We start from the raw sequence: 23,032 nt of genomic DNA, 5'->3' as shown, positions 1-23,032 counted from the left end.
AGGATATGCTTCGCGCTTGTGTTATAGACTTTGAAGGTTCTTGGGATCCGTTCTTGCCACTTGCGGAGTTTGCCTATAATAACAGCTACCAGCCGAGCATTCAGATGGCTCCATATGAAGAATTATATGGGAGGCGATGTCGTTCGCCAGTTGGCTGGTTTGAACTGGGAGAGGCTCGATTATTGGGTAATGATTTGGTACACGATGCCTTGGATAAGGTCAAGGTTATTCAGGATCGACTTCGCACAGCTCAGTATAGGCAAAAGAGTTATGCCGGCTGTAAAGTTCGTGACGTTGCATTCATGGCAGGAGAAATAGTATTGCTCCGGGTTTCACCTATGAAAGGTGTAATGGGATTCGGAAAGAAGGGCAAGTTGAGCCCTAGGTATATCGGGCCCTTTGAAATTCTTGAACGGGTAGGTGAAGTAGCCTACATGCTTGCACTACCACCTAGTTTATCAGCAGTTCATTCAGTGTTCCATGTGTCTATGCTCCGAAAATATCATTGTGATCCGTCCCATGTGTTAGATTTCAGCTCAGTCCAATTGGATAAGGATTCGACTTACGAGGAGGAGCCGGTAGATATTCTAGCTCGGCAGGTCCGACATTTGAGGTCTAAGAGTTATCCTTCAGTTCGGGTGCAATGGAGAGGTCAGTCGATTGAGGCAGCTACCTGGGAGTCCGAGTCTAACATGCGGAATAGATATCCACACCATTTCACCAGCTCAGGGAATTTTCTAATTTCGTTCGAAAACGAACGTTTGTTTTAAAGGTGGAGAATGTGATGAACCAATATCTCATCTTTAATTTTAAACATTTATTTCTGTGTTCTGAGATCTCGAATAGCTCTTTTCAGTATTTCTCGACTTGCGCGCACAGTCCGCAATTTTTTTTCAGAAAGTTTGTATTTGAAAAATTGATTAAAATGTGAAATGGAGCTTCAAAACGCATTTGAGTTGACTTTGGTCAACGTTTTGAGTAAACGTTCTGGTAGGTCTGTATCGTGATTTGGGACTTTGGTGTATGCCCGAAATTGAATTCGTAGGTCCCTAGCTCGAATTATCGCCATTTAACTGAAACTAGAAATCTAAAGTCTAAAGATTTCCAAAGTTTGACTGTGAATTTGACTTTATCGATATCAGACTCAGATTGAGATTTCGAGAGTTGGAATAGCTCCGTTATATCATTTATGACTTTTGCGCCAAATTTGAAATCATTCTAGATTCATTTAATAAGTTTCAGTGTGAGTTTACTTTTGTAAAGTGAAAAGTTTGAAACTCATAAGTCTGAATCGATGTGTGAATTGTAATTGCGACGTTATTTGACGTGATTTGAGACCCCGAGTAAGTCCGAATTATGTTACGGGGCTTGTTGGAATATTCGGACGAGGTCCCGAGAGGCTCGGGTAAGTTTCAGACGAGTTTCAGACCATTTTTGTTCAAGAACACAGGTCTCGTTCTGGTGCTTCGCACCTGCGACTTTTGGAGCGCAGGTGCGGCCCCTCTTCCGCGGAGAGCCTTGTTGCTTCTGCAATCTGGAGCCTGGGCAGCCTTCTACCTTCTACGAGCAAATGGTCACAGGTGTGCCCATCACTTCTGCGGCTCAGCGACCGCAAATGCGAAGAGACCGCTTCTGCGGCTCTTCATGCGTTTCTGCGCAACCGCAAATGCTGCTCAATTTGCGCAGATGCGGACACTCATCTGGCAAGACTTTTTTGCATATGCGAGATTTTTTCTCGCAAATACGAGCTCACATATGCGAAAATTTGTCCGCAGATGCTAAAATGCTGGACATAATACATAAAATCGGGTGTTAGTTATTTTTGCTCATTTTTGAGTTTTGAGTCTCGAATTTGGGCGATTCCAAAGTGATTTTTCACGACATCGACTTGGGTAAGTGTTCTATATCCGAAAGTGATTATATTTCATAAATCCATATTTATATTCATCGTTTATTTCGGATTTAGATGGAAAAAATTGGAATTTTTATAAAACTTTCCAAAAACAAAAATTTAGGATTTGAAAGACAATCCGATGTCAGAATTTGATAATTTTAGTATGGTTGAACTCGTATCGGAACGGGTGTACGAATTCCGTAATTTTTCGTCGGGTTTCGAAAAGTGGGTCCCACGTTGACTTTTGGTTGGCTTTTTCGAAAATGACTTAAATTAAGTCTCTTTTGAAATGTGAATAATTTCTAAAGCTGCAATTGAACTGTTGGCCAATAATTTGATAGGAGACTAATTCGAAAGGAAAATTTGTGGTCGAGTGATCACTTGAAATTACAAAACGGGGTAAGTATTGTGGTTAACCTTGACTTAAGAGAATAGAACCCTTGAATTAATTGTTACGCTAATTTCATGTGTAACGACGCATAGGCGAGGTGACGAGTGTCTATACGTCATCAAATTTATTGTTTGCATATTTATTTAAAAATCATAAATTATTTTAAATTATGAATAAATTATTGTATTAATTATCTTTCTCATATTCCTTGCCCAAAATTATGTTTTGAATTTATGCGATAATTGCTACATGCTTATTTGACTTATGTGTCTTAATTACTACTTGACAATTAGCATATTAAATTTTAAATTGCCTATTTCTCCCTGATTTCTACAATTAATTGCTACCTGTCATTACTTGTCTCCTAAAAAATCATAATTATTGTATGCTTTGTTGCCACATATTTACGTAATAATTGCTGAATTTATTAAAGTAGTTTTACATGAGTGTTGTTAAATTATATTGGGGGAATGGGTTACACGCTGCAACGGAAATCATTTGAAAGAATATATTGTTGGAGCGGGTTTCACGCCGTAACGGATTATATTTAAGTTTATATTATTGGAGCGGGTTGCATGCCGCAACGGAATTTATTCGAAAGATTATATTGTTGGATCGGGTTGCACGCCGCAATGGATTTTATGTTAAGTTTATTGTTGGAGCTGGTTACATGCCGCAACGGAAATTAATTGGAGGGTTATGACTGCTGAATTGACTTCAATTATTGATATGATTTACCTGTCTTACCTCTATTCTTGTTATTATTATTATTATTATTATTATTATTGCGTACAGGTTAATGTAAGTTGACTGCCTTAGCCTCGTCACTACTTCGTCGAGGTTAGGCTCGGCACTTACAGAGTACATGGGATCGGTTGTACTCATACTACACTCTGCACTTCTTGTGCAGATACCGGAGTTGGTCCCAGTGGCGTACTGTAGATTTGCTCGGATTCAGCTATCATAGGAGACTTGAGGTATAGTTGCACAACGTTCGCAGCTCTGAAGTCCCCTTCTATATTATCTTAGTTGTGTGCTTCCTTTCAGACAACATTATTTTTATTTAGACCCTTATTTGTATTATTCTAGAAACTCGTGCACTTGTGACTCCAATTTTGGTATGATATTTAGACATCGTTATTATTTTAGTTTGTTCATTTAAAATTCAGATATTATTCTGGTTGTTGGTTTCTTTACTATTTAATTAAGATGAATTGTTAAAAATGGTTAAAATTATTCTAACGTTGGTTTGCCTAGCAAGTGAAATGTTAGGCGCCATCACGGTTCTGAAGGTGAAAATTTCGGGTCGTGACAAGTAAGTCCACACATGAGGCTATGTCAAATCAATAAACGTTTCATATCCGGCCTTGAAGGTACTAACTCAATAATTACCAAGCCAATTCCAGTTATAATTATTAAGCACGAAGTTGCCAAGGCGAACGACCCGATCCCATAGGAATAGTGGTATTCAGTACTGCCGAGGCGAACGACACGATCCCATAAGAATAGTATTATCAACCTGCCGAGGTGAACAACCCGATCCCACAAGAGTAGTTTATGTCACTGCCGAGGCGAACCCGATCCCATAAAAGTAGATGATATCACTGCCGAGGGGAACGACCCGATCCCATAAGAGTAGAGAATTTACCTCGTTCGCGGAATCACTTGCGAGATGAGAAGACAAATTCATAGTTTATCAAGTATTTCCCAACTTTTCTAAAGTAAGAGACTAAGTCGATATCTCAAATTTAAATCCTCAATCTCAGTCCTAATCAAGACAAATAATACACATGATAAAAATAAACAGTATAATTAAGGCATGATGTGAGTCTAAGTCTACCCAGACAAATCATGAAATATAGCTACGTACGGACTCTCGTCACCTCGTGCGCACGTAGCTCCCCACAACAAGTAGCACACAACAATAATACACCTAAGGGGATAAGTTCTCTCTTACAAGGTTAGGCAAGAGATTTACCTCGATTCCAAGTACTCAATCTGGCCCTTCAACCTCACTAAAACTCCTCAAACGACGCTGAGGACTCTGAAACTAACCAAAAGTCGTATAAACTAATAAATATATGCTCAAAAGTTCATATTTTAGCTATTAGAGTAATTATCCAACCACATTTGAAAGATTCACCCCCGGGCCCCCGTACCTGAATTTCGGAAATTTCCGAATATAAATGTTACCCATGACCTCACGAACTCAAATATATAATTTAATTCCAATTACATAATAGATTTTGTGGTCAAATCTTATTTTTTACAAAAACCCTAGGTTCTACCAAAAATCCCATAATTTTCCTTTAATCTTATATTAAATCTACCCATAATCCATGTGTTTAGCTAAAGAATTGATAGGGATCACTTACTTCTTGATGTTGATGAAATCCCCCATAAAATGCTCTCAAAATCGCCTAAGACCAAGTAGGAAATGAGGGAAAAGAAGTTAAGTCCCGTAATAAAAGCACTTGCACCAGTCGCAGATGTTGCATTTGCAGTATCTGTAATGCGATGGTCGCAAATGCGACAAAGGCGTCGCAAAAGCGAAGCCTGACCAACTCTGCCTCAGTTGCAAATGCAACACAAAGGCTTGCAAATGTGATGCTTGACATCTCGCAAAAGCGGAAGAAGGCTCGCAAATGCGAAAAATGCCACGCCCCGGTGACATAGCAAATACGATAAAATCCTTTGCAAATGCGAACACATCAGTGCCACCCCAACCTTGCAAATGTGCAGCCCTAATCGCAAATGCGAGGTTCGCAAATACGAACAAAATCTCGCATTCGCGAGACCTGAAGCACCAGCCAAAAACCAGCAGAACTGAAGTTCTTCCAAACACTCCGAACCGCACTTGAAACACACCCGAGCCCTCGGGGCTCCACACCAAATATCCACACAAGTTTAAAAATATCACACGAACTCGCTCGTGCGATCGACACCAAAATAACATCTAGAATCACGAATCGAACACTAAAACGTTTTAGCATAAATTCAGTCATGAAACTCAAAAACTTCTAAAAACACATATGCACATCCGATTCCTATCAAATCAACTCGTAATGACGCCAAATTTTGCGTACAAGTCATAAATGGCATAACGGACCTATTCCAACTTGCGGAATCGGAATCTGACCTAGATATCAATAAAGTAAACTCCCGGTCAAACTTCTCAACCTTTCAAACCTTGAACTTTCTAACTTTCGCCAATTTAAGCCGAAACGACCTACGGACCTCTAAATCAACATCCGGATACGCTTCCAAGGCCAAAATTATCATACGAACCTATTGAAACCTTCAAATCTTGGTTACGAGGTCGTTTACTCAAGATGTTGACTCAAATCAAACTTGGCCGCCTTAGGCCACTATTAAGGAATTAAGTGATCCGATTTCAACCCGAACCCTTCCAAACCTAAACCAGTCATCCCCGCAAGTCATAAAATAGTAAAAGCACATATGGGAAGCCTTAATTAGAGGAACGGGGGTCTAGTAGGCAAAATGACCGGTCGGATCGTTACAGTTTTGATTCGAGAATTGGCTTCATATGATATAAGTTAAACGTCAGGACTAATTTGATTTGTCAAAATGGTGTTCAATATTCTTAAATTGCAATGACAAAAAGGGAATGAGAAAACAAATAAAATAAATTATTGCATGATGGTAATTGTCTATTAATGCGCGGACGAGTTGGAATGAGAGGAGAAATGGCAGAGAAAAAAAGAGGGAGGCGGCAAAGAAGAGAGAGGAAAGTAGAGAAAAAAAGGAAAAAAATTAATTGAATCACTTAATTAAATACACTAATTATGGTTTGGAGCCTTTTGGGGGGCATGTATATGATTTGTAAAGAAAATATAGTTAATTCTGGTAAATAGCCAACTTTAGTTAAAACGAATAAATAAATTTGTATTGTAATATGTACAATATTAGCCTACGGCTATTGTTTATTTTGCTTCTCAAAATACTTTTAGTCTATTCACCATTAGCATAAAAAATTATAATTTGGCGAATTTGTCCTTTCTTTTGTAAGCTTCTCCTCTTAAAAGTTCTACTTTTATCTTCCACTAAATTTTACAGATTGCTTGATTTCGTTTTGTTTCTAAAAAGATCTCATTTGCTTAGAAGTTAGACTTTTCTACTATAATTAACGAGCAGAAGAGTTCTACGACACATAATCATAGTTAATTTATTCAAATGCATTTGGTGTCATGAATAAAACGTCTAAGGAAGAAATATGAAGTAGTTTACCCATAAATACTTTTATAGTTAAAGCTAATAAGTACGTAATATCTTCTCTAAATGGTGTGTAAAAACTTTAAAAAGGGGATAATATGGCCAAAACTAGTAAGTTGCGCGAGAAAAAAGGGAAGACTTAGAAGTTAATTACAACTTAAAAGTCACTACTAGAAAACTGCTTAAAATTGTCCAGAAATACCGAATGAAATCGGTCGGAAAACTAAAAAAACCGACCGATTTCCGACCGACTTTAATCCGTCGAAATTTAGTTGATCGGTAAAAAATAGCGACTGAAGTCGGTCGCAATCTTCGACGGATTTCGGTCGGTAAAATTAATTTTCACAAACGACCCAAAAATAAAAATCTGCCGAAAAAATCGACCGAAGTCGGTCGGTATTTTTAATTATGCAATTAAAACATGCACCGTCGGGGGCTCGAACTAGGGTTTGTACTATGACATGATACTATTCTACCACTAGATTATTGGTACAATTTGGTTTATGACTTTCTTTTAAAATAACCGACCGATTTCAGTCGTTTTATTAAAAATACAAAATTACCGACCGAAATCGGTCAGTTTTTTAAAATGACTTACTAAAATAACCGACCAACTTCGGTCGGTTTTTTGAATATTAATCTTTAAATTTCGCGAGATGCTAAAATAATTTTCCGCATTTTTGCGCCAAAAAAAAAAAAAAAATTAAAAATAGAATATTTTAAAAAATCAACCTACTTCGGTCGGTTTTTTGCACGGCCGATTTTGGCCGAATTTCTAGTAATGCTAGTACTAAAAATCTTGATATGAAAGTTGCATAATTTATTCTAAAAAGCACATTTCCTTGAGCTTTAAAAATTCAACTTTTGGGGTGTGTTTGGTATGATGGAAAATATTTTTCATGAAATACCTTTCTTGAAAAATGTGAAAAATCTTTTCCTGAAAAATATTTTCATGGAAAATAAGTGATTTTATCATTTATTCTCCTTTGTTTGGTTGGTGAGTGAAAAAAATTTTTCTGAAAAATATTTTCTAGTGTTTGGTTAGAGAGTATAAAATATTTTTAAGAAAATAATTTTTTATGCTACTCTCCTCAACTCACCTTCCCCAAAATCCTCATGTTTCCTATACTCCTTCGCTCCCCTCCCCCTCCCCCTCCGAGACTCTATTTTCTTCAAGAATTTAACTATTTTCACACAAACCCAAAGGAACTAACGTGCTACTTCACTTTTTCACACAAGAACAATGTTGAAATTTGAGCTCGATAACTAAAAAGAAAGGAAAAATACATAAGTACCCCTAACCTATGACCGAAGTTTTAACTACACACTTTTTCTTTTCGGGGGTCCTATTACTCCCGTAAACTATTTTAAAATAAAATTATTACATCCCTAAATGCTTACGTGGCAAAGTGAGTATAAGAGAGTGAGCAAGAAAATAAATAGTACTATATTTATATTTTTAATATGCCTTTTATTAAATATATATGTAGTACAACTTTTTAGTTTTTCTTTCTTTTCTATTTCTATCTCTTTTTTAATTTCTTTTCTTCCTCTACCCGACTAGCAACGTGGCCGATGCAACCTTCGCGTCGCAACTCCCAAATTTCTCCGCCACTGCCACAAGCTGTATATAGCAACCCCTGCTGCCATAATCCACCAAGAGGCCACCCTACACCCAATTTCAAAATCAACAGTAAGCCACTGAAATACCACTGAAGCACCACGCTGAAGATAGTGTAACTAGCTTTTCAAGAAGACAAAGATTATTTAAACAACTCAGTAATTGCAGATTCATTTTAAATGATTTGAGAACTAAACAAATCTATGAAGGATTCGGGGTTGTAGAAATTTTTTCTATTATCGGTCCATAAATTTGCAAGAAAAATAACCAGGATCTGAAAGAAGTACCTCGGCGGAAAATTTTTCGACAATCGAAATCCTTTTTTTCCGATCGAATTTTGCATAAATTTCATCAGCGGGTCCTTCATATTAACATCAGATCCCACCATTTATAGTTATATTCTTGTTGCATAACCACAAACTAAATAACAAATTTAGATTTGATAAATAAAAAAGAAAAATTACATAAAAAAGAAAATCTGGAAAGAAGTTTGTGGGAGTGGGGGTGGTCATGTTTTGGGAAGAAGGTACGTAATTGGAGGAAGAGAAGGGAAAGAAAAAGACAGGAAAAAAAATAGAATAATAAAACAAAAAACAAGGGAAAGAATAAGAAAAGATAAAAAAATTCCTAATGAAATGCACCTAGCTCGTGGCTTCAATGATTATGTTGTGGTTGCGGCCTTTCAAGGGTGCAACAATTGTGTTTTAAAATAGTTCAGGAAGGTAATAAGACACCCTAAAAGGAAATGTGTGTATCGGGACTTCGGCAATAGGTTGGGGGTACTTATGCATTTCCCAAGAAGAAAATATTTTTTTTGTTGAAAAGTAAAGTATCTTTTCTACAACGTGAAAAGAAATTAATCATTTTGTTGAAATAAAATAAAATACTTTTTCTACCTCATAAAAAGAAAGTATTCGCTTTGTTGAAATGAAAGAAAATATTTTTTATACATCACGAAAAGAAAGTACTCATTTTGTTAAAAGAAAGAATTTTTTTCTAAATCAGGAAAAGAAAATACTTAATTTGTTGAAATGAAAGAAAATACTTTTTCTATATCATGAAAAGAAAGTACTCATTTGGTTGAAATGAAAGAAAATACGTTTCTATATCATGATGAAGATGGTTGAAAAAGAGTTTTGAAAAATATTTTTCCTTCTTTTGACATGGAAAATATTTTTCTCCAATTGGAGAAAAATGAGTTCACGGGAAAAATATTTTTCGAAACATTTAAGCCAACACATGAAAAAATTAGAAAATATTTTCCTTGGTACAAACGCACCCTTGATCTTCCAAATACTGGTGCTCTTGGGTTCACCTTGAGACAAAAAGCCAATTGGGTAATTTGCTATTCTATGAAAAAATGGCATCCTGTTTCTTGAAATTTTGCCTACACTACTCACTTCCCAACAAGAAGAATGGGCTCTCTGGACTGTACACGACAAAATGAGTAGCAGTTTTGTTTTGTTCGTTGATTAAGGTGGTCGTAACTTGCATATCACTCAAAGGTCAAAGCTTTTTCTTCTAGTTGTGCTCTTAATATAACGGACTTATTACCTGATTCTTTGATTATAAGCTTATTTTTCCCCTAATTATTATATTTGACTATCAATTGAAATCAGCAGGCCAAATGATAGTCACAGCTCAAGAAACTGATCCCCTAATCACTACTACCTTAATTAATCCTTCCCCGCTAAAACCTCACCTATGGCTAACCCATTATATATTATTGGCAGCTAATTTAAGTGCATAAACACTTTCAACTCGAACGATGTATATTTGATTTTAAAAAAAATAAATGCATATATTATACTTCTACTTATTGTCAAGCAAGAATGCAGCATGTAGAAAATTTCCACTTCACGAGTTTAAAATTCTAGATCTACATCAAATAGAACCTCACCAAACTCACTAAACGTTTGGCTTATTGGTCTATGAAATATTATCAATTTTATTATTGTATGGGGAGCAAAATATAAATTAATACGGAGTACTACTATTCGGTGAGGGCCGGTTTCAGAAAATATTGAGAAAGGCCACGAAAAACAAATAATAAAAAAATACTACGAGTTGAACTAAGATTCTTCTTCCTGTTATCTTTGGTTCTAGACACTATCGTACCAAACTAACAGCACCTAAGCAGCTTGACATCGAAGCTTAGGGTTAGGTGAGACTTTTGCTATAGGGAACAAAATTAGTTGATATATATATATATATATATATATATATATATATATATATATATATATATATATATATATATATATATATATATATATATATATATACTTTAAAGAAATACCCAAATAAAATTCCTTTAATTTTTTGCCTCCCTTAATTAGTTTTTGTGTTCAGAAATAAGACTTGAAGTTGAAATTTAACCCAAAAAAACAAAAACAAATTTGATTCGGCAATTAAGAATATGTAAATGCCATAGAGATATGATAAACGGTGATTTGCAATATAACTAATCCACCAATTAACTAAAGAGGGAAATATGATGGTTTTAGGTTTGATTAATATATTTAGCTGAACGCTGCTATGTATTAGTAATGTATATGTGTGGATTTGGAGTAAATTTTATGGGTGTTCATTCAACTTTGTGTTCATTACCGAGTCCATTACTTAAATGGTCACTCAACTATTCAAAATGATCTACCAAAGTCATCTTTCTTTCGTTTGTAATAATAAAGTCACTTAATTATGTCAATAGCACTCAGAAGGTCACCCAACTAGATTTCTCAAATTTTTGATCGTCAAATACCTATTTTACCCTCTAAATTATCAACTTTTATCTTCCTTTTTTTTTTCTTAGCTTTCTAATATAATATTTTTTTTTCTCTTTTTAATTTATATTATGGACTTACCTTAGAATAAATAAATTTTATTTATAATTAAAAAAATTAAAATAGTATTTAAGCATATATAGTGTTGGAATAATAAAATATTGAGCATAGTAGAAAATTAATTAGAATAATTTGTTCGTAATAATAATTTTGATATTAACAAAAAAAACTCAAAAATTAATTTACATAATTGAGAATGAAAGAAAATAAAGTTTTAAAATATATACTCCATGCACGTACTATAGAAAATAATTATTTAAAATAAAAGTATTTTTGTAATATACATTACATATTCTTGAATATTATGCTCAATTATATTATTATTTCAACATTACAATGCTAGAAAAATATTTTTTTATTTTTTATTTTAAAAAAAAATATTTTTGTTCTATAGGTAAATCCATAATGTTGATTAAAAAGAGAAAAAATCATAATATTAAAAAAGCAAAAAAACAAAGATAAAAGTTGATAATAATATATGGTCACATCAAGCACCTCAAGACAGTAGCTGGTATTGGAGAAAACTAAATGGTATGAAGGAGGTAATGCATGCATGGTATCATCAGGGGAAATACATTCTTACAGAAGGAGGGGAATACTCAATCACTAATAGTTATATTGCACTACTTGAACCACAGAGTAGATTAAATACAACTGAACTGATATGGAGTAGAATGGTAATGCCAATGCATAGATTTATACTATGGCTAGCTAACCAACAGAGATTTCTTACAAAAGATTGACTGCTCAAGCTACAAATTCAAGTGGAGGATATGCAATGTTGCCTATGTGATGATCAAATCCCAGAGATATCCCAGCACATATTTGGAGAGTGTAATTGGAAACAACACTAAGATAACCACTCATACAATGGGCTGGTATCCATATACAGTTTGGTGAGGTTCAATAAACTTTGGAAAGAATAAAGAGGCAACAACGGACAGGTCTGAAGAAGGAAGTGGTAGTGGCAATCTTGGGGGTTGTTGTGTATCATACTTGGAGGGCCAGAAATTGGAAGATGTTCAAGGGAGTAAATGTACAATTAGAGATTGAGTTAGCACAAATTAAAAAAGAGATTAAACAGAGGATAGGTATGCTTAGGATATCTAGGAAAACGAGAAGAAGTAGAGATTTTCTGCACATTTTACTTTATACTTAGGTGTAACTAGATGATATTGTGAGACTAACTCTCCGTGCAAACATTGGCAGTGGAATTGAGTGCTCTTTAGGTGTTGCTAATTTGTAGCTTATTTGTTATCAATGGTAATTTCACAGTTGTTACAAAAAAAAAAGTTATTCAACCACTATATAAGTTTCTTTAATTTAATATGGATTTTATTATTGGGTATATTATATTGAAAAATAAGTTTGCAGTTAAAATTTATTAAAGCAATACGATCTAATATGTCCAAACAAGCCTGATCACAATTTAATTTAACTAATATTTTTTAATATTGTCCGTGCATCGCGATTACTAATAATATATACAAATCGAAGAATTGCTAAGAGGCTTCGTTGAATTCGGAAGGTAAAAACACATGCCACGTGTCAACTTTGGCGGTGGTGCGTGAAGCGTCAAACCGCGTGGGAATCTGCCATTTCCACTTGCTGCTCAATCATTTTCAGTTTTTTGTCAGTCAGCCCTTCCAATTGTTTCTCCTAGTTTTTATACAAATTCTAATTTTCCAACTATACTGCAAAAGTATTTTTGACAAATTCCCCTTCCGCTCCTTAATTAACTTGTCGAAGCGCAATAGTAGGAGTTGTCATTGTTTATGTTACAGAATTATTTGATATGGATGTACATGTACTAATTGGACGCACACTTACAAATAAACAATATGTAATAATTATTGATAAAATTTGAGAGGTGAAAGAACGCATTGTATCCATATCTTCAATATATACAACTCACCACTCAGAAATGCGAGTAAAGGAGGTAAATATTTTATAGAGACTGAATATACCTTGCTAAAAAAAATATACTATATTTTTCAAAAAGAAATAATATATTTTCATAAAATGGAGTATTCTCTTATCCGAAAAGGTAGATATGATATTAAGTCACATAAAATAATACCAACAATTTACCTTGCTATGATAGTTGATATATTGCTGTGTTTGACAAATGTGTATGTGGGTCATTAAATACTCTACATAAGTGATTAAATCGTGAAATATTGATCTAAGTTATATACATAGTGTAAGATATTTTTATACCATTAATATCATGTAATCACTTATAACAAATTATTTATATTTTTTCCTTAAATTACTTTCAATTAATTTAATAGAGCAACAAATATTTATATCAGTTGTGTATAAAAACTAAACCTAAACCTGGAGTGGTATTAGTTGTTTAAGAAATCATGATATTTGTATAATGTCATATTCCAAAAGGGATAGTCAAATGGTTGAAAGTTCAAACTGAAATGTCACAAAATTTGGGCCCTATGATTTCCTAACCTCTTGCTATTTAATTAGGTACGAAATATATATACGCACATTATTTATTTAGTACTACTAGTAATTATTGTTACTCAATTTGCCTTGAAAAAGACTCGTCAGCCTCTCTTGCTACAGCCGTTGGGTTAGATCTAAGATCCGGGGAAACAGACTATTTAAGGATGTCCCCCCGCCTTCTTAGCTCACATGTTACTCTTTCCTTCCTTAATTATCAAAGTTGCTCTCCTCTTTTGTAGATCCATCTCCCTCTTCTCGTAATAGTTCAGGTATTATATTTATGTCTTCTCTCTTTCCCTCTTCCCTTCATACCATTTGCTTAGTCACATATCATGTGTAATGATACTTATGCTTCATTGATTTGTTCTTGATTCAGTTTGTCGTAAAGATTTCTTTTTTTATTACGTAGATCGACAAGTGTGAATTTTGTGTATTCTTAACAATCTGTTGAGAAAACAAAGCTTCTTTTTTCTTTTTCGTGTGGATAATGACAGTGCTTAATTGTCGGTCTTCTTAATTTTGATCTATAATCCTCGGTATCTGTAGAGATCTAGAGTCTGCTTCGATCATTCATTAGTGGATTTGTAATAAGAATTGATCTTTGCTAATGTCAGTTGAATTTTAGCTCAGAGCAAGAGGTAGACTCTAAATCTGACTGTTTTCGTTTTAGATCCGGCCAAGATCATGATTAGGTGATGTAAGTACTTATGGAATGCCATTGTTTTCTGTGTTGAATTAATGAAATTCGCACGTTCCCTCCCAATTCCGAGTTCATTGGTGCATATCTTATCAATGAATAGAAAGTGACAATATGTGTACTGTGTTGTCCGGGCCAACTTGGCGTACCTCGACTAGTTCCACCTGCTACCTCCCACTGGTAACAAGTATCAGGTAACTTTGTCCAAGGGTCCATCAACGCTTGGACAGAATGGAGGAAATCAACTAGCGTTTTAGTTAATGTCATTCTGTGGGTACTCTTTCTTTGACTAAATTTTGTAATAATTTGCAGTACTGAAATACATGAAAGCCTAATCCAACTTTAGGTAGTATTACAATTAGATGTTAAGAATGTGGATCTTGTGGTTGGTATTTAGCTGTTACTATTCTTATGCAATCATTTTTTATCGTGGATGTCACTGTAGGACAAGTGTTTGCTGAATAGGGTCAGTGAAGGGAGATATATAAACACAATTAGTCAATCTACCAAGTGCACGCACTATTTGGATCCATTTTGTTCCTCTATAAATGCATTTCAGTTTTCTTCATATTGCTCCTTACATTATGGACTTGCCTTTATGTTGTGAGAAGTCCAGCCTCATAAGTACTCAAAGTCATGAACTTTTGTCTATTGCAGTTTGGAACGAAGGAAAATGGTGAAGATTTGCTGTATAGGTGCTGGATATGTTGGGGGCCCCACCATGGCTGTCATAGCACTCAAGTGCCCTTCTATTGAAGTGGCTGTTGTTGATATTTCTGTGCCTCGCATCACAGCCTGGAACAGCGACCAGCTCCCCATCTATGAGCCAGGCCTCGAGGATGTAGTCAAGGAATGCCGAGGCAGGAACCTCTTCTTCAGCACAGATGTCGAGAAACACGTGCGGGAGGCTGATATCGTTTTTGTTTCGGTGAACACTCCTACCAAGACAAGGGGTCTTGGTGCAGGCAAGGCTGCAGATTTAACTTATTGGGAGAGTGCTGCTCGCATGATAGCAGATGTTTCAAAATCTGACAAGATAGTTGTTGAGAAATCAACTGTTCCAGTTAAAACTGCCGAGGCAATCGAAAAGATTTTGACCCACAACAGCAAGGGCATTAACTTCCAGATCCTCTCAAATCCTGAGTTTCTTGCAGAAGGGACCGCAATCGAAGACCTTTTCAAACCTGACAGGGTCCTGATCGGAGGTCGGGAAACTCCAGGTGGTCAGAAGGCTATCCAAGCATTGAAGGATGTGTATGCCCAATGGGTCCCTGAAGACCGCATCCTCACCACCAATTTGTGGTCTGCTGAGCTCTCAAAATTGGCTGCCAATGCATTTTTGGCACAAAGAATCTCTTCTGTGAATGCCATGTCGGCTCTTTGTGAGGCTACTGGAGCAAATGTCTCACAGGTGGCATATGCTGTTGGAAAGGACTCGAGGATTGGTCCCAAGTTCCTTAACGCTAGTGTTGGTTTTGGTGGCTCTTGCTTCCAGAAGGATATTCTGAATCTGGTTTACATTTGTGAGTGCAATGGTCTTCCAGAGGTGGCTGAATACTGGAAACAGGTTATCAAGATCAATGACTATCAGAAAACTCGTTTTGTCAACCGCGTGGTTGCCTCCATGTTCAACACAGTATCAGGCAAAAAAGTTGCCGTTCTAGGTTTTGCTTTCAAGAAGGATACTGGTGATACTCGAGAGACCCCTGCAATTGATGTTTGCAAGGGACTGTTGGGGGACAAGGCTAAGTTGAGCATATATGACCCTCAGGTGAATGAGGACCAAATTCAGAGAGACCTCTCAATGAACAAGTTTGATTGGGATCATCCTCTTCACCTTCAGCCAATGAGTCCAACAACCGTGAAACAAGTCAGCGTTGTTTGGGATGCCTACACAGCAACAAAGGATGCCCATGCTGTCTGCATCCTTACAGAGTGGGATGAATTTAAGACTCTTGATTATCAGAAGATATATGACAACATGCAAAAACCCGCTTTTATTTTTGATGGTAGGAACGTTGTGGACTTGGAGAAGCTTAGAGAGATCGGGTTTATAGTCTACTCAATTGGTAAGCCGCTGGATGCCTGGCTCAAGGACATGCCTGCTGTCGCTTAATTGCATAACTTGGCTCGAGTGGCTTTGTTCGGATATCAAAGATATTAGTTATATGAGGCAGTCAGCTGGGATTCTTACTATATTCTTTTTTTACCACGTTCAGTTTCTGTTTTGTTTTATCCCATGTAGGCTGAGGGACCATCATTGTCACTACCAGATCTGCCAGTACGCTGTTCAATGTTTCTTTGTATTCGATTTGATGATGTCATTTCTATCACTTGTCTTGTCAGAGGATTTGCTTGTTCGATTCATAAAGGTATTAAGTTTTGCACCAGACTATGTTTTTTTCGTGGAATGGGTATGAATTTGGTGTCCCTCTCGTGTGACATATTTCATCTGAGCCGGATTGATGTGCATAAATATATAATAATTCACATTCACTTAACAAATGTCTCCAGACTCTCGAATAGTTAATGATGTAGAGAGATCAGAAACTATATAATTATTGGAATTATATTGTCGTACTTCCCAGAATATTTACATAAGCCAAAATAAATTTATCATCAAGAAAAGTTTCATAATAGAAACTTGCTTATGTCCAAAAAGAGGGGTATGTTGTTGTCTTTGTCACACAAAAACCAAGTATAGAGCAAGAAACATTGAACTTTCTTGACTGGAAGATTGGTATCGCACTAAAAGGTATCTGAGAATGAAAAATACATGTTGATTGTCTTTTGTATAGAAAGGATTATAATAACATCATTAACTTTTTTGTACGAAAAATGTCAGTTGTGAATCATGAAAAGAAGATTATGGATTCAGCAGCAAAGAAAAAAGGGTTCATGGCAGAAAGTTGCTGGTCATTGTAGTTGCAGAATTCCAGGAAATTGAGAGAAGTACAATTCAAGAAAAGGCCGCGAATATCATCATAAATCTTGGTAATGATGTGTGCGCCACTCCATTATGGCTTCAGACATAATTCCAGGAAATGCACTGATTCAAAGCTTTGCTCTTTATAGACAAAGGATGTTGGAAACAAAGAGCTTCTTTCCATTAGATCTCTGGCAGTCTCTGAGTTCTCACACAAAGAGAGGGATGAGCATAAAATCATTTCTGGTGAACTAAGAAGGGGGTGGTGATGGAATTGTGTCTGATGGAGTTCCAGCAAAGATGAAAATTTAATTTTGGTGCAATTGTTCTTTATTTGAGTTCAATTTGGGTTGATTTAAGGCTTGACAGTGGTTAATTTGAGCTAGGGAGATGAAGACCTAGTCATTGGAAGTTCTAAATATTGAGGTGTTCCCGGCGCTAGAACTGCACCAAATCTAAACCATATGGCATAGTTAAATGGCAATTTTTAACCACTTATTCTTATAAGATTGGTCAACGAGGGGGAAAACTTATGACGTTAGTAATAAGGGCAAATCTAGCCCATTTGGTTACGACAAGGTTAACTTTGAACTCAATTATTAATGAGGGTATCTGGACCATTTCGTAGAGTTCAAGGACAAATTTGACCCATTTCCCTTCTCTAATTGTCGCCATTCTGTTAGCGCTAAAGGGTCTTCATGGCAAAGCAAGAGAGAGTAAAATTTACACCAATCCCAGATTTTTGTTGTGGGGTGAGATTTGGGCTTTTTTGTCTATTTATTGGACAAATTATAAAGGTAGTCACTTTAGGGCTATTGTATAGAATTAACCGATATTTGTGCTTGTTTGTGCTATAGATTGCTTCTCCAGTGTTTTATTTGTTTTTTATTCGTATTTTCGCGCCAATACTATGTTACTCACCGTATTAGTGGCAGGTGGATGAAATGGAGGCTTGCATTCGGGGTTTGTTTGGTAAAAATGTGCCACCAAGGCTTAAAGGTAAGTTTTACAGAGTAGTGGTTAGACCGATTATATTGTATGGGTCTTAGTGTTGGCCAGTCAAGAAGACCCATGTCCAGAAGATGAAAGTAGCTGAAATGAGGATGTTGAGATGGATGTGTGGACATACCTGGAAAGACAAGATTAGGAATGAAGTTATTAGGGACATAGTGGGAGTGACCCCTGTTGGTATTATTCCTCATTAGGCGTTACTCTAATTTGATAATGCAAAGAACAAAGAACACTTCTAATCTACAATTAATCCGTGGTTAATTGTCATACCTCTCCACCATTAATTTATTGTAACATTTCTAGATTTTATGTATATGCAGAGTGGGAGAATGAAGTTACTACTTCATAAATGGTTCATATTCATTCATATGACAGTTTCTTAACTTTTGTGACTTCGTTTGTGAAAACATACAACTTTTCAGAAGGTTTGAAGTTACTGTCTTTATGACAATTTTGTCATTAAACCAAAATAAATGTTACATAACATTAACTCATATTTGGCCTCTTACAATTTTCTGATGGAAGAAAACGTAAATGATTTGCCTATATAAACATCATCATTTGTGACTAAAACACCAACCAAAAACATTATTCTCTAATCCTCTCAAAAGACTATTCTTCTTCCTATTTTTCCTAAGCAATTCATTTTTGCAAACTCCAAACTTCCAGCCACGAGTGCACGTGTTTGGAAGTACTGTGGACTTGGGGAGCGACCGGTCTTAACGATTTGCACCCAATCGGACCTAAATCGCTTTCAAGGCAGTGGCTTACCACGACACAGTATTTATTCGATAATTTAATTCTATTCTTGGTCAATATTATCTACTATTTTTCTTACAATTTGAAAGCAATTTTGTATATAATATTGACTAATGGCTACCACTTTGAATAAAACACTTCCTGATCTGTCAAAGCTTGAGCCTTTAGATGGCAACAATTATAAGTGTTGGTCCCAGAAACTTCTAGTTTTCTTTGAACAATTAGAAGTGGATTACGTTTTGTTTAACGAACCTCCTGCTGATGTTGTTTCCAATACTACTAATGTTGCTGATAGTTCTAATATAACTGCTACGGTTGTTGCTGATAATGCTGCTAAAAAGAAATTTGAAAAGGATAATAAAACTATTCGAGGGCATCTGCTTAACCATATGACTAATACTCTCTTTGATTTGTTTATAAATTATAAATCTGCTACTAAAGTCATATGGGACAGTTTGGAGAAGAAATATGGTGCGGATAATGCGGGGAAAAAGAAGCATGTAATTGAAAAGTGGATCAAGTTTCAGATGGTTGATGATAAGCCAATCATGGAGCAGGTTCACGAATATGAGAATTTGACTGCTGATGTTCTGAACGAAGTCATGAAGATGTGTGAGATTCTTCAAGCTAATGTTCTGCTTGAAAATTTTTCACCTTCCTGGAGTGATTACATGAATCAACTGAAATACACGAAGAAAAATTTAACTCTTCAAGAATTGACCAGTCATATGAGGACTGAGGAAGCAAACTGTCTCAAAGATGAGGAGGCAGAACGACTTAAGGATAAGATGAAATTTCTCTCTCTTAATTCTTCTAAAGCTAACCTTGTGGAATCTGCGAATACTTTTGTGAAAGACAGGTTTAAAGGTAAAACAGAAGAAAGGCCAGAAGAAAGGATATGTAAAGAAGCAGAATTACTTCAATAAACCTGAGAGCCAAATCCAAAAGTCGAAAGGACCTTGCTATGTCTGTGGAAAAATTATTCACAAGGATTTCCAGTGTAACCAAAGACAAGGACAAAGCTCAAAGAAGGGAGGGAAAATTCCACCCCAAGCTAACCTTACTGAAAGTGGTGATGTGATTACTGTTGTGATCGTTGAGGCAAATATGGTGGCTAACAAGACTGATTGGATACTGGACACAGGCGCTTCAAGGCACCTCTGCGCCAATAAGGAATTGTTCCATGACTTTGAGGAGTCTACTGATGGCGAGTTTGTTTACATGGGTAACTCCACTACTGCACGAGTTATAGGTAAAGGAAAAGTTCTTCTTAAGTTAACTTTTGGAAAAACTTTAGCCTTGAACAATATTCTTTACGTTCCCTCCATTTGTAGAAACTTAGTTTCTGGTGCACTTCTCAAAAAAGCAGGCCTTAAACTTATTTTTGAATCTAATAAAATTATTATTTCTCGTGGAGGAGACTTTGTTGGGAAGGGTTACCTCAATGGAGGTTTATTTGTACTGAACATTGTTCAAGAGATTACTAGTAATGTAAGTACTTCTAATTCTGCTTATATTGCTGAGTCTATTGATTTGTGACATGGTAGGCTATGTCATATTAATATTGCTTCTATAAAAAGACTTAGAAAAATAGAATTAATTCCTGCGATTAATGTTGATAATTTTTCTAAGTGTCCTATTTGTATAGAAGCAAAATATACCAAAAAACTTTTTAAAAATGTAACTAGTAGAAAGACAGAATAGCTTGAATTAGTGCATTCAAACTTAGCTGATTTTAAGAACACTATTAGTAAGGGTGAGAAGAAATACTACATCACTTTTGTAGATGACTTTTCGAGATACACTAAGGTATATCTTCTTAAGTCTAAGGATGAGGCTGAAAGCATATTTTTAAAATACAAAGCAGAAGTAGAAAACTAATTAGACAGGAAAATCAAGAGACTTAGGTCTGATAGGGGTGGTGAATATAGTACTAATACTCTAGAAGCTTTTTGTGAGAAAAATGGTATTATACATGAAGTTAGTGTTCCCTATACTCCCCAACAAAATGGTGTAGCTGAACGAAAAAATTGAACCCTTAAAGAAATGATGAATTCTATGTTTTTGAGTTCAGGTTAATCTCACAAGATGTGGGGGGAAGCTGTCTTATCTGCATGTTATGTTCTTAATAGAGTTCCTCATAAGAAGTTAGATAAAACTCCTTATGAGTTATGGAAAGGATTTGCTCCTAACTTGAAATTTCTAAAAGTGTGGGGGTATTTGGCTAAAGTTGGTCTACATGAATTTAAACAAGTAACTGTAGGACCTAAGACTTTTGATGCCGCTTTTATTGGTTATGCTCAAAACAGTGCTGGATATAGATTTTTATCTTTGAATGATCATTCTATTTGCGAATCTAGAGATGCAGAATTTTTTGAGCATGTTTTTCCATTGAAATATAATGTTCCCACTGATGTACCTAATAATACTTCTACATCTATATCTGTTAATTCTCATATTGTGCCTTCTTCTAGTATTACTGCTAATGATCATGAAAATGAACTTAGAAAGAGTAAGAGACGTAGAATTGAAGCTAGCTTTGGTCCTAAGAGACGTAGAATTGAAGCTAACTTTGGTCCTGGCTTTATCACTACTTTCTTGACTGAAAATATTGAGCTTGATCTTTTGAATTATGAATTAGTGTCTACCTATTTAATAGAAGATGACTCTAAGACTTATGATGAAGCAATGAGGTCAATAGATGCTAATTTTTAGAAAGAAGCCATCAAAAGTGAATTAGACTCTATAGTTTCTAATCACACTTGGGACTTGTCTGATTTTGCCTAAAGGTTGTAAACCCATAAGTAGCAAGTGGATATTTAAGAAAAAATTGAGACCTGATGGTACAATTGAGAAATATAAGGCTAGACTTGTTATTAGGGGTTTTAACCAAAAGAAAGGCATTGACTACTTTGATACTTATTCTCCCGTAACTAAAATAGCAATTATTAGAACTCTTGTTGCCTTAGCCGCTATTCATAATTTAGTGATACATCAAATGGATGTTAAAACGGCTTTTCTAAATGGTGATTTAGAGGAAGAGATCTATATGACTCAACCTGAGGGTTTTGTGATCCAAGGCCAGGAGAATAAAATATGCAAATTAAGAAAGTCTCTATATGGTCTTAAACAAGCACCTAAGCAATGGTATACAAAGTTTAATAGCACACTAGTAGATAATGGATTTGTTGTTAATGCATCTGATACTTGTGTTTATTCCAAGATGGTAGGATCAGATTTTGTGATTATATGTTTGTATGTGGATGACATGTTAATCTTTGGCCCTAATGTGGATATTGTAAATGAGACTAAGAATTTGTCGTCTTCTAAATTTGAAATGAAAGATCTTGGAGAAGCAGATGTAATTTTAGGGATTAAAATCAAAAGAACTGCTAATGATTTTTCATTGTCTCAGTCTCATTATATTGAGAAAATGTTGAAAAGGTTTGATTGTTTTAATGTAGCTCATGTGAGAACTCCTTATGATCCTAGCATACACTTGAGAAAGAATAAAGAATCTAGTATTTCTCAAATTGAATATGCTAAGATAATTGGTAGTATAATATTTCTCGTAAATTATACACGGTTTAATATTGCTTATGTTGTTAGTAGATTAAGTAGATATACTCACAACCCCACTAGTGAACACTGGAATGCTCTTCATCGCTTGCTAAGCTATTTGAGAGGTACTATTGATTGGTGTTTGCATTTTAATAATTTTCCTGCTGTTTTAGATGGATTTTGTGATGCAAATTGGGTTACTGACAATGATGAAGTTAGCTTCACTAGTGGCTATGTATTTACTTTGGGTGCAGGTATTATTTCGTGGAAGTCTTCAAAACAGACTTGTATAGCACGTTCGACCATGGAATCTAAATTTATTGCTCTTGAGTTAGCATGGCAAGAAGCTGAATGGTTGAGAAACTTATTGGCAGACGTGCCTTTGTGGGGAAGACAAACTTCACCAGTGTCTTTACATTGTGACTCACAAGTGGCAATTAGAATTGCCAAGAATAGTATGTACAATGGGAAAAGAAGATATATTTGCATTAGACATGGTGCAGTGAAATAATTATTAAAATATAGTGTTATTTCCTTGGAATATGTAAGATCCGAAAGAAATTTGGCGGATTCTTTAACCAAAGATTTGGCAAGGAGAGTTATCCTTGAAATGTCGAGGGGGATGGGGCTAAA

At 35.5% G+C, this 23,032-nt stretch overlaps 1 protein-coding gene and 1 long non-coding RNA gene across 2 annotated transcripts; one reads left to right on the top strand and one right to left on the bottom strand.

Annotated features, from left to right (window-relative positions):
• Window positions 1-7,968: 7,968 nt before the first annotated feature.
• On the bottom strand, window positions 7,969-8,727 carry LOC117273985 (uncharacterized). Its single transcript, XR_004504031.2, has 2 exons — window positions 8,427-8,727; window positions 7,969-8,187 (listed from the first exon to the last, which is right to left on the bottom strand). It is a non-coding gene; the product is annotated as an uncharacterized lncRNA (long non-coding RNA).
• A 4,801-nt stretch (window positions 8,728-13,528) lies between these two features.
• LOC104085341 (UDP-glucose 6-dehydrogenase 3) lies at window positions 13,529-17,945 on the top strand. Its single transcript, XM_009589349.4, is given in 4 exon segments — window positions 13,529-13,714; window positions 14,800-16,246; window positions 16,248-16,514; window positions 16,988-17,945. Coding segments are annotated over 3 exon segments (1,704 nt in total). The 5' UTR covers window positions 13,529-13,714; window positions 14,800-14,815; the 3' UTR covers window positions 16,994-17,945.
• The last annotated feature ends 5,087 nt before the right edge of the window (window positions 17,946-23,032 follow it).

This window comes from Nicotiana tomentosiformis, chromosome 2 (assembly GCF_000390325.3).
Source record: "Nicotiana tomentosiformis chromosome 2, ASM39032v3, whole genome shotgun sequence".
Taxonomy (NCBI): domain Eukaryota; kingdom Viridiplantae; phylum Streptophyta; class Magnoliopsida; order Solanales; family Solanaceae; genus Nicotiana; species Nicotiana tomentosiformis.
The sequence above is the reverse complement of the archived record's forward strand: the minus strand, read 5'-3'. Positions and strand labels throughout refer to the sequence as shown.